At 37.1% G+C, this 16,068-nt stretch overlaps 1 protein-coding gene and 1 pseudogene across 1 annotated transcript; both read right to left on the bottom strand.

Moving 5' to 3' along the window:
- Positions 1-600: 600 nt before the first annotated feature.
- On the bottom strand, positions 601-2,306 carry LOC112930526 (olfactory receptor 5B3-like; annotated as a pseudogene).
- Positions 2,307-14,899: 12,593 nt separating this feature from the next.
- Positions 14,900-15,838, bottom strand: LOC112930604 (olfactory receptor 5B3-like). Its single transcript, XM_026012946.2, has one exon. It carries the CDS (start codon positions 15,836-15,838, stop codon positions 14,900-14,902), a length of 939 nt encoding a protein of 312 aa, XP_025868731.2.
- Positions 15,839-16,068: the final 230 nt, after the last annotated feature.

Genomic DNA, 16,068 nt, shown 5'->3' with positions numbered 1-16,068 from the left:
AGTCTTTGTTAGTCATCAGCCTAGAAATTGTGCCAGGATGCTTAGCCCTTTCATTTTAATGGGGAAAATCAAACAAAAGGAGTTAACATACAAAATGAATATATGATATTTTGATCAGTATTATGAAGGAAAAGATGTTACAGATCAATATTTGTGGGATTTTTTCTGTTTAAGTTTGCTCCTACACAGGATTACATTTCATTAGATACTCTTGAGTTCTGTGGAATAGACATTAGTCTAGATTCTGAGAATACATACCTAAATAAGATAACATCTTTGGTCTCAACAGCTTGTAATTCAGTACTACAGTTAAACTTATAAAAACAAACCAATATAACTCATAGCTGTTGACTGTAACTCCCAAATGGCAGAAGTACAGCCATAAATATTTTTCTTGCTTGCATATTGTTCCATTAGCTGTTCTGTGGGAGCTTCTTCAGAGATTCAGCTGACCCTCAGGTTCTTTCCATTTAGTAGTTTTGTCATTTCCTATGGTCTGTATCCTCTCTATCCAGCTGGTGACAAAAAAAAAAGAATGAGTGGCACATCACACAAGGAATTTCATGATGCAGACGTGGAAGTGGCATGTATGACCTGTTCTCACAACTATGGACAAGAACACAAGCGTATGGTCACAGTTAACTAGATGATAGGCAGACAAATAGAGTCTATGGATTTTTCCAGAAGTAAACATAGTCTGGAAAATAACTAATCAGTCTTTTCCATTGTAATGCTTATGATAATCAAATATCCATCTTAATCTTCCTCCCATACAGAATTTTATTATCTACCTCCACGAAAGAGACAATCCAAATCTGAACTAATCATTTTAGAAATACAATGTCCAGGCTACTGTACAGGTTAAATGGATTTCTTCACCCAGTCCATGTGTGACTCCTTGTTGCCTAGCAATTTATGCACTAAAAATAAAACATCAGTTGTTTCACATTCATAACCAATAAATAATGTTGGGCCTTAGTAAATATAATTGGGGTAAAAGAGCCACCGTTCAGAACAGACAACCATGGAAGTCATAAGATTTCAGGTTAGAAATCTTATGGAATCAACATTACCAAGGCCCCTCAATCCTGGTGATGGGAATTATTTCTTTATGAGACCCTGATTTTTCTTTTTGAGGAAAGCTTCATCATCCACTGTTTTCTTTAATAGCTTGTCCAATCTCTTAAATGCTTTTTTTCTTACCATTACTGAAGTAAATCAAGGGGAAAAAAACTATGTCTAACACAATAGTAACAAAGCTTTATTCATAAAATGCTTTGATTAAAAATTATCATTTTTTTGCATTTTGGATACTTGGATCTGCTACAAAATTAAATACATAAATGACATTTGATTAAGTTTTATGTTTTAATAACCTATTTGGCCATGAACATTGAGTTATGGCAAGGAGTAAATATAAGTGGGATGAAATAACTTTTGGTGGTTCTAGATCACTAAACAACTATACCTAGAGAATATTTTACCTTTTCAACCACCTTCTTGAAAGCATTCTTTATCTCTTTGTTCCTCAAGCTGTACACCACTTGGTTCAGCATGGGGATGACCATAATATAGAACACAGATGCAATTTTGTCTGTATCTATGGAATGGCTGGAATTTGGCTGTACATACATAATGATGACAGTCCCATAAAATATGGAAGCTGCAACAATGTGAGAAGCACAGGTAGATAAAGCCTTCTGGTATCCCTCACCTGATTGTATCTTCAAAACAGTGATAAATATGAACACGTAGGAAATCAAGATAAAAAGTGCAGAAAAGATATTAAAGCTTGAAATAACAAGAATCAGCTTGTTAATATCTTTATCTGAGCAAGTTAGAGTCATAGCTGCTGGGATATCACAGAAAAAGTGATGGACTACCTTGAACATACAGAAAGAGAAATAGAACGTGTCTCCAATGTCAATAACAGGAGTTAGAAAGGCAAAGACATAAGAGCCTATGGCCAGATGAGCACACACACTGTCGCCATGGTGGTGGTGTAATGCAAGGGTTTGCACACAGCTGCATAGCGGTCATAGGCCATTGAAGCTAAGAGGTAACTTTCCACTGCCACAAAGAGTACAAAAAGAACATCTGGGCAGCACATGCACTGCAGGAAATGACCTGGTCTCCTATAAGTAATCCAGCCAATACCTTGGGAGTGATTGTGGAGGAGTAACGAAAGTCCACCGGAGACAGGTACTGAGGAAGAGGTACATGGGAATATACAGAGGTACATGGGAATATACAACCTGGGGATGTCTGGTCATCCCCAGGTTCCCAACCACAATGATGAGGTACATGAGGGTAAAAATTAGAAAGAGAGGACCCGGGGATCCTTGGGTGGTGCAGTGGTTTAGCGCCTGCCTTTGGCCCAGGGCGCGATCCTGGAGATCCGGGATCGAATCCCACGTCAGGCTCCCGGTGCATGGAGCCTGCTTCTCCCTCTGCCTATGTCTCTGCCTCTCTCTCTCTCTCTCTGTGTGTGGCTATCATAAAAAAAAATTAAAAAAAAAAAGAGAGACGACCCTGCAGTTCTTGGGCATTGGTTAGTCCCAGCAGGTGAATTCTTCCACCTCTGTATTCATGAATGTGATTTGCACATCACAAGATGCTCTGTGGCAAAGAAAAGGAACAACACTGATGAACAGAAACCAATGGCACAGAAATTGAAATGTACAAGCATTATTTTATTAGAGTAATAACTTGTTCTTCAAAATTCTCCATTTCTAAAGCATATCATGGCAACACAATTTAGTGACAACTTATCTCTAGAGTAATAAGCTTTTGGGTAGGAAGTGTCCTTATAGATAATCTTCCCAACTTCTAGATTTTATATATGAGTAAACTGAGTTGCAGGAAAGGCTAACAAGTTCTGCAAGTTCACATTCCTAGAATGAATCCATATCCTATATCATATATTTTAAGTCTAATGGCTTATACTTCTATAGCACTCATATGCCAGGTACTCTATATGTATATATTCATTTAGTCCTCTCATCAATCCTGTTAGATTGATTAGTTGTTCCTCTCATACATGTATATCTAGCACTTTGGCAACTGAGAGATCAAGTGATTTATTTAAGGTTAGTTAGATATTAATGGACAAAGCCAAGCTTTAGACCCAGTCAGAATGGTTCCCAATCTAAGTGTTGTTAATGAATTTGATTGATTCTAATTTCATTCAATTTACACTTACTTGTCTCTATTGTACTGAACTTAATGCATGGAGTAGCATAGTTACATAATTTACAAATAAACACATAGTAGATGCAGTGGACTAAGTGCAGCATTAGAGGCATATGCAATCAAACAAATCCAATTCTGAACAGAAGGTATAGCATTGGGTGTAAAGGCTTGGACTCTGAGAAGCATGTGTATGCAATCACATATCACCCCTACCACTTACAACTGGGAGATGTTGGTCCTAACTTCTCTAAGTCTCTATCCACCAGCATGCAAAATGTAAGTGTTGTTGTAACCTACCTCAAGGCATTATTGTAAGAATTTAAAGAAGTAATGTATAAAAAGAGCACAATGAGGATGCCAAGCACAATCTTGAAGAGTACTAGCTGTAATATTATTAGCATAGAACAATGGTCTCTCTGTCGGTTTAGGAAAGTCAGGTGGCAGTAAGGGGATGGGTTTTAAGTCTCATGTCCTTAACCTTTGATTTACCTCTTTATACATGCTATCTATGCAGATATTTTGTTTCCCTCCTATTTCTCACTCTGTGCTCATGGCTGTGTCAATCACTTTGTGTGAGAATTCAAGGATCTTCAAGTTTTCTTTTTCTTAATTTCTTTCTTGAGATCCACATTTTACCCCTATGTCCTGGACTCATTCTTACTATCATTCCAATCAACACTGAGCTGGATCACAGATATTGAGGGGTGAAAATTCATGGCATGGGGGTTGACTCTAATATATTCATGAAAGGGCACACATCCTTGCACTTTTAGTTGAAGCTTTGTGAAAGATATGCATTCTTTGGTAACCACTATTATCTATCATCTTCCTCCTGGCTCCTAAACACACTTTTTTACACATCTTCATCTCAAAGTATTTGTACTTTTCAACACCTCATCCACGTAATATAGTGTTATGATATCACACCTATATCAATTGTTATGTTCTATGATGACTTAGAGCTCTCCTGAGGTTAGTAACATTAAAATTCCTGGTTACATGTAGCTGGTCTCATAGATCAAGAGACAAATGCATGGATAATATATGATACTAATGATGATGATAATGATCCTGGTCATGATCATAGATTAATAGAGCAGAAGAGGAAGGGATATAAATTGGGTATGTACACACACATATACATATAACTAATTTACTGCTAAGAAAATGAGGATTTAAGAAGTTATGTCCCTTCTTAAAATTCTATACCTACTAGGAGATATTTAAGATACAGACCCATGTCTAACTGATCTTAATGCCTATATCTTTAATCATTGCATTGTCAGGTTTTCTAGTTGAACAGGTAATAACAGGGTAGGTTGTAGGGAAATAATAGTGAAAAAAATGTGTAAGGGCCTTAGTATCTTCCTGATGATCTCTCTGGAATCTAAAGAAGTATCATCTCACCCTGTTTGGTTAGCTATCTCTTCAGTGACAAGTCAACACACAGTAAACAGTAGGAATTCACCACCTACTCAGTCAGAGTACCACCTATCACAGGTTTGTCCTATCCTCTTAAGAAAAGCAGCATAGAATTTCAAAAATATTCCTCTGCACTTTGCTGATTACCAATGTTTTGCCCTGACTCCTGTACTTATGCCAATGTGCAGAAATAGTATTCGAACAACCAGATACCAGCCCCCAAACTCACAGAAGATGGAGCCACCCCACTGCTTCTGCATCAATTACATTTTTCACTGCAAGGGAAGATTGAATCTAGAAGCTTACCCTGCTCTTGAAAAGAAGGGAAAGAGTGCTGAATTGTGAGCCTGCAATCAGAAATTCAGCCCTAAAAGAATGTTATAAATAATGTAGGAGAAATTCTGTCTCATGTCCTGGTCAAGATGTTCCGAGTTCCCTGAAGCATGAAGACACGGAGAAAGGATCATTAACATGGGGCTTCCTAGGAAGCCTGCATCTAAGTAGTGCATCTACCATGGATTTTTTGAAGTACTCAGAAAATGATTTACCTTTCTTCTGATCTCAATTTTCTTATTTTTAATAAAGAGATATAAAATTATCTGTCCCACAGACTTTCCAGAATAGTATCTGCAACTAGCAAATGAGGGTGGATGCACAAAAGACCTTAGTGAGGGCTTAACTTTTCAATGTGAATCAATTTTTTTATTTCAGGTTGTCTTCCCTGCTTGTCATTGCAGACTCACTGCAAATACCCAGTTTGGGCAGAAGCTGGTGTCTCCAACAAGGTTGGAGTTAGCTTTCAGTTCAATACATGATAACCAGATGGGCTCTGGTCAGTGTCTGGTCAGCATCGAGTCCTTTTAATTAACATCATGCAGAATCATGATGAGATTTCAGTGCCTAATGTACAAGCACAAGAAGAAAATTATACAGGCATGAACTGTCTGGGGACAGAACCTCCAATGAGGGCAATCACTTTTTTTCATTGTACTTACATAAGGAAGAAACAATTAAACTGCGTGTAGAAACATGATTTTTTTTTATGCTGCATAGCACATACATATATTTGCAATCTTGCTGTCTTTTCTCTCCTATCCATCACCTTAAAAATTAAGGTGACTTTTACATGCATCAAGAGTACTTTTGTTTAATTCATTTGCAATTATTTTGATTTTTGATATTTGAAATGTATTTCTTTTTCTTGAAGTATAATTGACACACAATGTCAATTAGTGTCAGGTGTACAACATAGTGATTTGACAACTGTCTACATTATACTATGCTCACCACAAGTGAAGCTACCATGTATCACCATTGTAATACAGTCGACTATTTTCTTTCTGATGTATCTTTTATCCCCATTTCTGAAAATTAGTTTTTTTAAAAGATTTTATCTATTTATTCGTGAGAGATACAGAGAGAGAGACAGACAAACAGAGACATAAGTAGTAGGAGAACCAGGCTCCCTGTGGGGATCATGATGCAGGACTCCATCCCAGGAACACACCCTGAGCCAAAGGCAAATGCTCAACCACTGAACCACCCAGGTGCCCCCCTGGTTTTTATCTACCATATTTTTATTGTGGTGTTCTCCTTCACATTTCCATTCAGTATAATAATAGTTTCAGGTGTACAATTTAGTGATTCAACATTCCCATACATTAGCCAGTGCTCATCACAATGAGTATCCTCTTTAATCCTCATCATCCATTTCACCCTCCCCCACTTTCCTCCCCTCTAGTAACCATCAGCCTGTCCTCTCTCTCTCTCTCTCTCTCTCTCTCTCTCTCGCTCCTCCGTCCCTTCTCTATCGCTTTGCTCATTTATTTTGTTTCTTAAATTCAACATGAGTGAAATCAGATGGTATTTGTCTTTCTCTGACTTATTTCATTTAACATAATACTCTCTCACTGACTGATGAATGAATAAAAAAGTGGTATAGATAGATGGATAGATATAGATAGAGGTAGAGAGTATTATATTTTGAATATTTTTAAGTTCTAACTTTGATATGCTAAATTTGAATTCAATTTTGTCTCATCTAATATTTCTCCAATACATTAACTGATAAGATTTCTTGTATCATATATATGACTTCTGTTGTATTTTATTCTTTTTTTACATCTTTTTTATTTAAATTCAATTTGCCAACATATAGTTTAACACTCAGTGCTCATCCCATCAAGTGCCCTCCTCATTGCCTATCACCCATTTACTTCATCCCCACACCCACCTCCCCTTCGGCAACCCTTTGTTTGTTTCCCAGAGTTAGGAGTCTCTTATGGTTTGTCTCCCTCTCTAATTTTTCCCACTCAATTCCTCTCCTTTCCCTTATAATCCCTCTCACTATTTCTTATATTCCCCATCTGAGTGAAACCATACAATGATTGTCCTTCTCCAATTGACTTATTTTACTCAGTGTAATACCCTCCAGTTCCATCCATGTCAAAGGAAGTGGTGGGTATTTGTCTCTTTTGATGGCTGAGTAATATTCCATCATATTTTATTCTAAAATATATTTATGTTTTATTCTATTTTATATTTCTCCTGTTTGTATATTTTATATACCCTTTTAGGTGTAATTTTAAGCTCACAGCAAAATTGAGGAGATACAGTGAGTTCCTATATGCTTCCATCCCTGCACATGTGTGGTCAATGCCATTATCAACCTTTACACACATTATTTTCTTTTTTTTAACTTACAATCCTTTGTGAAATATGCTGTCGATCATCTTTGCATATGCTTGTCTTCTGTATATTTTCTTTGATCAACCTTCCCCTCCCCAGAATGGTGCATTTACAATTGATGCACTTATGCTGATACATCATAATTAGCCAAAGTCTATAGTTTACCTTAGTGTTCTCTTGGTGTTGTACATTCTATGAATTTGGACAAATGTATAATGAATTGCAGCCATTATTTTAGTATCATACAGAGAGCATTTTCACTGCCCTAAGAATCCTCTGTCCTCCACCAATTTATATCTCTCCTTTCCCAACCCCTGGCAACCACTTGGCTGTCCACTACATCCACAGTTTTGCATTTTCCACTAAAACCTTTCAGATTGACTTATTTTATGTAATAATAAATACTTAAACAATCTCTGTGTCATTTCAGGGCTTGATAACTCATTTTTTTAGTGCTAATATTTCATTGTCTGGATGGACCACAGTTATTAATCCATTTATCTACTGAAGGACAACTTGGTTACTTCCAGGATTTAGCTATTATTAATAAAGCTTTATGGAGATGCCTGGGTGGCTCAGTGATTGAGTATCTGCCTTTGGCTCAGGGCATAATCCCAGTCCAGGGTCCAGTCCTGAACTGGGCTCCCTGCAGGGAGCCTTCTTCTCCCTCTGCCTATGTCTCTGCCTCTCTCTCTGTCTCTCATGAATAAATAAATAAAATCTTTTAAAAAATGAATAAAGCATTTATAAATATCCATGTGCAGATTTTGAGTAGATGTAAGTTTTCAGCTCCTTTGGGTAGCTTCCAGGATTATATGGTTAAAGTATGTTTAGTTTTGTAAGGAACTGCCACACTCTCTTCCAAAGTAGTTTTACCATTTTACTTTCCCACCTGTGATGAATAAGAGTTTCTGTTGCTCCACCTCCTCTTCATCCCTGGTGTTGTCAGAGTTACGGATTTGGGCCATTCTAATGGGTGTGTGGTAGTATCCCACTGATTTTTTTTATTGAGGAGTAATTCACATGCAACATTAGTTTCAGGCATACAACCTAATGATTCAATATTTGTATACATTGCAAAATGATCACCACTAAAGATCTAGGGAATATCCATCACCATACACACATTATTTTCTTTTTTTTAACTTACAATCCTTTGTGAAATACGCTGTCGATCATCTTTGCATATGCTTGTCTTCTGTATATTCTCTTTGATGAAATCTCTGTTTAGATTTTTATTTCTTTTTTAATTGGCTTGTTTATTTACTTATTGTTGAGTTTTAAGAGTTCTTTGTATATGTGGGTGACAGTTCTTCATCAGATGTAGTTTTTGCAAATATTTCTCCTAGTCTGTGGCTTGTCTTCTCATTCCCTTGAAGATATCTTTCATAAAGAAGATGTTTTTAATTTTTATGAAATCGAGTTAATCAACTATTTCTTTCATGGATTGTGCCTTTGGTATCATATCTTTAAAAGTCACTGTCAAACCCAAGTTCATCTAGGCTTTCTCCTATGTTATCTTCCAGGAGTTTTATAATTTTGTATTTTACATTCAGATCTATGATCCATTTGAGTTAATTTTTTAAAGATCTTATTCATTTATTCATGAGAGAGAAAAGAGAGAGAGAGAGGCAGAGACACAGGCAGAGGGAAAAGTAGGCTCCATGCAAGGAGCCCGATGTGGGACTCGATCTCGGGACTCCAGGTTAACGACTCCAAAGGCAGGCACCAAACTGCTGAGCCACCCAGGGATCCCGCATTTGAGTTAATTTTCATGTAAGATTTGTGTGTACATTCATGTTTTTTGCATGAAGATGTCCATTTATTCCAGCATCATTTGTTAAAAAGATTATCTTTGCTCCAGTGGATTGTCTTTGCTCCTTTATCAAAAATCAGTTTACAAATATTTTTGTAAATCTATTTCTAGCTCTCTATTTTGTTCCATTGATCTATTGGTCTATTATTTTGCCAACACCTGACTGTCTTTTTTCTCTTATTAATAAGTGTACTGTTTAACCCCCATCACCTATTTCACTCCTCCACCTCACCTCTGATAACCATCAATTTGTTCTCTATAGCTAAGAGTCCGTTTCTTGGTTTCTCTCTCTCTCTCTCTCTTTTTTCCTTTGCTCGTTTGTTTTGTTTCTTAAATTCCACATATGAGTAAGATCATATGGTATTTGTTTTTCTCTGACTGAGTTATTTCACTTAGCATTATACTCTCTAGCTTCATAATTGTTACAAAAGGCAAGATTTCATTCTTTTCTATGGCTGAATAATATTCCGTTGTATGTATATACACCACATCTTCCTTATCCATTTACCTATAGATGGATACTTGGACTGCTTCCATAATTTAGCTATTGTAACTAATGGTGCTATACCTCACTGTCTTGATTATTGCAATTTTATAGTAAGTCTTGAAGTTGAGTAGTGTCAATCTTCTAACTTTGTTCTTTCCCTTCAATATTGTGTTAGCTATTCTGGGTCTCTGTACAAATTAGAATCAATTTGTTGATATTCACAAAATAACTTAGTGAGATTTCATTTGAGACTCCAATGAGTCTATAGATAATGTTGGGAGAAATGCGAGAAGTAGGCTCCATGCAGGGAGCCCAACACGGGACTCGATCCGGGGTCTCCAGGAGCACACCCCTGGGCAAAGGTGGCGCTAAACTGCCGAGCCACCCGGGCTGCCCCGAGATTTTTTTCATAGTCTGTGTTCACTCCTGGGATTCTTCTCTGCTCCTGGCTGATTCTTTCAATTTATATATATTAAATTTTGCTCTTTACTACGTATCATTCTATGGGTTTTAACAAACGCAGAGTCATGTGTTCATCAGCAAGATACCATAAAGAATACATTATCATCTTAGAATTTCCATTTCTATTCCTTTTTAGACAACCACTCCTACTTCCCCAAACCTTGGAAATCACTGAGGTTTTTGTTGTTGTTTTTTTTTTTGTTTTTTGTTTTTTTAATAATAAATTTATTTTTTATTGGTGTTCAATTTGCCAACATACAGAATAACACCCAGTGCCCATCCCATCAAGTGCCTCCCTCAGTGCCCATCACCCATTCACCCCCACCCCACCCGCCTCCCCTTCCATCCCCCTAGTTCATTTCCCAGAGTTAGGAGTCTTCATGTTCTGTCTCCCTTTCTGATATTTCCTACCCATTTCTTCTTCCTTCCCTCCTATTCCCTTTCACTATTATTTATATTCCCCAAATGAATGAGACCATATGATGTTTGTCCTTCTCCGATTGACTTATTTCACTCAGTATAATACCCTCCAGTTCCAACCACGTTGAAGCAAATGGTGGGTATTTGTCATTTCTAATGGCTGAGTAATATTCCATTGTATACATAAACCACATCTTCTTTATCCATTCATCTTTCGATGGACACCGAGGCTCCTTCCACAATTTGGCTATTTTGAACATTGCTGCTATAAACATCTGGGTGCAGGTGTCCCGGCGTTTCATTGCATCTGTATCTTTGGGATAAATCCCCAAGAGTGCAATTGCTGGGTCTAGGGCAGATCTATTTTTAACTCTTTGAGGAACCTCCACACAGTTTTCCAGAGTGGCTGCACCAGTTCACATAGATCAATGGAACAGAATAGAGAATCCAGAAGTGTACCCTCAACTTTATGGTCAACTAATATTCGACAAAACAGGAAACACTAGCCACTGGAAAAAAGACAGTCTCTTCAATAAATGGTGCTGGGAAAATTGGACATCCACATGCAGAAGAATGAAACTGGATCACTCTCTTGCACTATACACAAAGATAAACTCAAAATGGATGAAAGATCTAAATGTGAGACAAGAGTCCATCAAAATCCTAGAGAAGAACACAAGCAACACCCTTTATGAATTCGGCTACAGTAACTTCTTGCAAGATACATCCACGAAGGCAAAAGAAACAAAAGCAAAAATGAACTATTGGGACTTCATCCAGTAAGAAGCTTTTGCACAGCAAAGGATACAGTCAACAAAACTAAAAGACAACCTACAGAATGGGAGAAGATATTTGCAAATGACGTATCAGATAAAGGGCTAGTTTCCAAGATCTATAAAGAACTTATTCAACTCAACACCAAAGAAACAAACAATCCGATTATGAAATGGGCAAAAGACATGAAGAGAAATCTCACAGAGGAAGACATAGAATGGCCAATATGCACATGAGAAAATGCTCTGCATCACTTGCCATCAGGGAAATACAGATCAAAACCACAATGAGATACCACCTCACACCAGTGAGAATGGGGAAAATTAACAAGGCAGGAAACCACAAATGTTGGAGAGGATGAGGAGAAAAGGGAACCCTCTTGCACTGTTGGTGTTTTTTTTTGTTGTTGTTCTGTTTTTTTGTTTTGTTTTGTTTTTGTTTTTGTTTTTTTTTCCGACTGTGTGTTATAGGAATGGAATCGCACAATATGGAAACTTTGGGAAGGAAGAAATGAAAACTATCTTTGTTCACAGGTTACATGGTTGTCTATGTAGAAAATCTGAAAGAATAGAATAGACTATGAGAAAACATCAGCAAACCACTACTGAAGGACGTTCTGTGAGATACCTGACCAGTACTCCTTGAAGCTGTCAAGGTCATTATAAACAGGGACAGACAGAGAGCTTGTCACAGACCAAGATTAAGGAGGTATGACAACTAAATACAAGATGAGGAAAATGATTATATTAATGAAATCTGAATAAAACCTGAAGTTTAGAAAATAATATGATGCCAATATGGTTTCCTAGTCTTATAGATGTCCCAGGTAATATAAGATTATTCTGTAGGGTAAACCAGGCAAGAGTTGTATCAGTTGTCTATGGTTGCTATTACAAATAATCAGAAACTTGGAAGCTTAAACAATACATATTCATTGTTTCACAGTCTAGAATCCAGAAGTCCAAAAACAGTTTTCCTGAACAGTGTGTCGAAGGAGCCATATTCCCTCCATAGGATCTAAAGGGAAATCCATTTCTTGCCTCACAATCTTCTTGTGGCTGCTGTCACCCATGGTTTGTGGTCACATCGCTCCAGTCTGTTTTCAAGATCACATTGTCTAGTCCTCTTTTATCTATGGTCACGTCTCTTGAGCTCTCTCTTGTAAATATATGTGGAATTTCCTTTATGGTCCACCCAGAAAATCTGGGATAAAATCCTTAAATTAATCACATCTGCATAGTCTTTTTAGGCCACATAAGGTAACCTTGGAAGGTTCCAGGAATTAGGATGTAGATCTCTTTGCAGACCATTTTCCAGATGGCCACAGGTTTACATTGTATATTCTGTACTATTTTGAAGATTTTGTATAACTCTCAAATAGTTCTAAGATTAAATAATTATTTAAAATAATAATTGGAAATGTTTGCAATAGGAGAAACATCACCATAAAAAGCAAAAGAAAAATATTTGTGTTATTCTACACTGCCCTCAAATAGCAGCATGAGAATATTTGCATATTCAAGCGCAATCTGACAAATATTGAAATAGTATAAGCCTTCTATTATCTAGAGATAACAAATTAGATGAGGTTACTCATTCCTGTAGGTAGGTTTTTACAGGATAGAGCTCTCTGAGAATCAAAATTAAAAGCATAAAAGTTGTGCATTATACTAGCAAATTGAATGTGCATTTCCATTATTAGTGACAGATTATTGCCATGTTTATATTCTACATAGATACTCAGAATTCAGTTAATTATATTTCATACATAAGAAGTAATTTTCAAACATAATCAGATACTAACCCTTAAATAATCTCATATTTAAAGTATTTTTATAATTACTAACTAGCATTTATTTGATGTATTCCTTGCCATTTAATGAGACATCACTGCTGAGTAAAAATTATGAGATTGTTTCAGATGATTCACTTGATTATGAGATCCAGGAAATCCCTGTGTCCAAACATTGGAGTGCAAGCACTCAGTGAAAATATAGATAAAAATATTTCAGCAAAGCAGAAAATCAGCTTTGCTTCTTGAAATGCACCATACATCTATCTAAGAGGCTTATATTAAAATAAATACATAAGTGGTTTATGTTGTGTGTGATATACAATAATTATCAACAGTTAAAAGATTTAGCATATCAATACAGTTGTACTCAAAGCTTAAATACTTCATCCATTTATTGAGAATCTATTATGAAACAGACATTTAAGTACTGAGAATTGTGTTGTAAACAAAACAAATAATCCGTTACCTTCATACAGTTTAAATTCTAGTTGATGGGTCCGAATCAAGACAAGAAGACAAATAAGTATACAAGAGATGAGGATTTATAAAGGTATGAAGAATGTCACAGAGTGGAAGAATAGTGTACATGGTGAGTAAAAGGGGACTAGTTTATGAAGGTGGTTAGGAAAACGTTCTTTAATAGAGTAACATTTAAGCAATGACCTTAATGGAGTAAGAGAATGTTCTATACAAGGAAAAGCAAGTACAAATGCCCTTAGGCAGGACCATCTTTAAAGTTGTTAGACCATTAAGAAATAGAAAGAAAATCACGTGAATGAAGTAGGGTAAAAAGAATAGGGAGTTTCCAAGAAATAATTTAAATCAGCAAAGGAAACAAGAAATATGAGCATTAATCATTCCAACATATTTCTAGAAGCAAAATGTACATTATCGGTTTTCAGTGAAGTTTTTAGTAGTGTGAGAATTGGTAGTTTTTAGTAGTGTGAATTAGTTTTCAATTTGAAGAAATTGAAAAATACTTTTAGTCTTCTTCCATTTTTCTCACCCTCTAGCTGTGTTTTGCCTTTTGAATATTGTAATATGAGCATGGTAGTTCTATGTAATGTTTCAGTTAAGGCAGAAATATTAATTCACATAGGATACTACATGTATGTATCTCCCAATAAAATGAGTCCCCCAAATTAGATACTTTCATTTGATAATATATACATATTTTTAAAGGATTATATTTATTTATTCCTGAGAGACACAGAGAGAAGCAGAGACATAGACAGAGGGAGAAACAGGTTCCTCACAGGGAGCCTGATGTGGGACTCATTCCCTGGATGGGGATCATGCCCTGAGTCAAAGGCAGATGCTCAACCACTGAGCCACCCAGGTGTCCCAACCTTTGATAGTATATTATTTTCATTCTGAAGTTAGGACTCTTAGAGCAGAATTCAACTAAAGAGGTGACAAATATGGGACATAAATTTCTATTCTAATACATGAATTAAAATATTTAAATTATGATTATTAAAAACTGGCAACATTCTATTTAATATTGGGAATTTGCCTACTCCAGTGTGTAAGTATCCTCATGGGCACGTGCATGTACTTCTGTTCATGGTCCAATTCCACCCCTATTTTAAGTGTTTCTGCATTGATGTGGTAGAAAAAAGTGCATGTTAAATAAATGAAAAAATGCATATCTTCAATAAAGTTTTTGACAATTAATCCCAAGACATCTTAGCCATTCTTGTTTAGGTTTATTTTCTACACATAATGTTTGCTTTCGTTCAGGATGAGAGACATTTGAATAAGTTAGAATATCACTTCAGGAACTTATTTGCACTCTGGCCTTAATGTAACTAGATTAGTATTCATTGTAAAATGTTAAAAATCACAATCCTAAAGACAACTTTGACTCTAAAACAATTTTCATGAATGCATTCTTGACCTCCTTGTTTCTCAGGCTGTAGACCATAGGGTTCAGCATGGGGATGACCATGGTGTAGAACACGGATGCCATTTTGTCTGTGTCCATGGAATGGCTGGAGCTGGGCTGTGTGTACATGAAGATGACTGCTCCATAGAAGATGGATACTGCAGTGAGGTGGGAAGCACAGGTGGATATAGCCTTTAGGTATCCTGAAGAAGAGTGCATCTTCAGGATGGTGATAAATATGAATATGTAGGATACAAAGATAACTAGGAGAGCAAAAATGATGTTAAAAGTGGTTGCATAAACAAGAGCCAGCTCACTGACGTGTCTATCAGAGCAAGAAAGAACCATGACTGCTGGGATATCACAGAAAAAGTGATGGACTTCATTGTTCATACAGAAAGAGAGACTAAATGTGCCTCCAATGTGGATAGAGGCATTCAGGAAACCACAGACATAGCAGCCTATGGCCAGACGAACACACACCCCTGTCGTCATGGTGGTGGTGTAATGGAGGGGTTTGCACACTGCTGCGTAGCGGTCATAGGCCATTGAGGCCAAGAGATAATTCTCCACAGTGGCAAAGACAGCAAAAACGAACATCTGAGCAGCACATGCACTGTAGGAGATGACCTGGTCTCCTCTAAGTAACCCAGCCATGACTGTGGGTGTGACAGCTGTAGAGTAACCAAAGTCCGCCAGAGACAGGTTACTGAGGAAAAAGTACATGGGAGTGTGGAGACGGGAGTCCAAGAGAATCAGCACGGTAATCCCCAAATTCCCAACCAGAGTGATGAGGTAGATGAAGGTGAACATTATGAAGAGAGGAACCTGCAGTTCTGGGTCATTGGTTAGTCCCAGCAGGATGAACTGTGTCACTTCTGTCCTGTTACCCATCAATGTTGAGGACCACAGATGCTCTGTGGCTAATGAGAAGAAAGAAATGAGTGATAAAGAGACTTACATTGAAAAGTGTATATACAGGGATCCCTGGGTGGCGCAGCGGTTTAGCACCTGCCTTTGGCCCAGGGTGCGATCCTGGAGACCCGGGATCAAATCCCATGTCGGGCTCCCTGCATGGAGCCTGCTTCTCCCTCTGCCTGTGTCTCTGCCTCTCTCTCTCTCTC

Source organism: Vulpes vulpes, chromosome 5 (genome assembly GCF_048418805.1).
Source record: "Vulpes vulpes isolate BD-2025 chromosome 5, VulVul3, whole genome shotgun sequence".
Classification (NCBI taxonomy): Eukaryota; Metazoa; Chordata; class Mammalia; order Carnivora; family Canidae; genus Vulpes; species Vulpes vulpes.
The sequence above is the reverse complement of the archived record's forward strand: the minus strand, read 5'-3'. Positions and strand labels throughout refer to the sequence as shown.

Excerpts from the sequence above, each read along its gene's own strand:
- LOC112930604 (XM_026012946.2), bottom strand. The coding sequence starts at position 15,838 with ATGGGTAACAGGACAGAAGTGACACAGTTCATCCTGCTGGGACTAACC.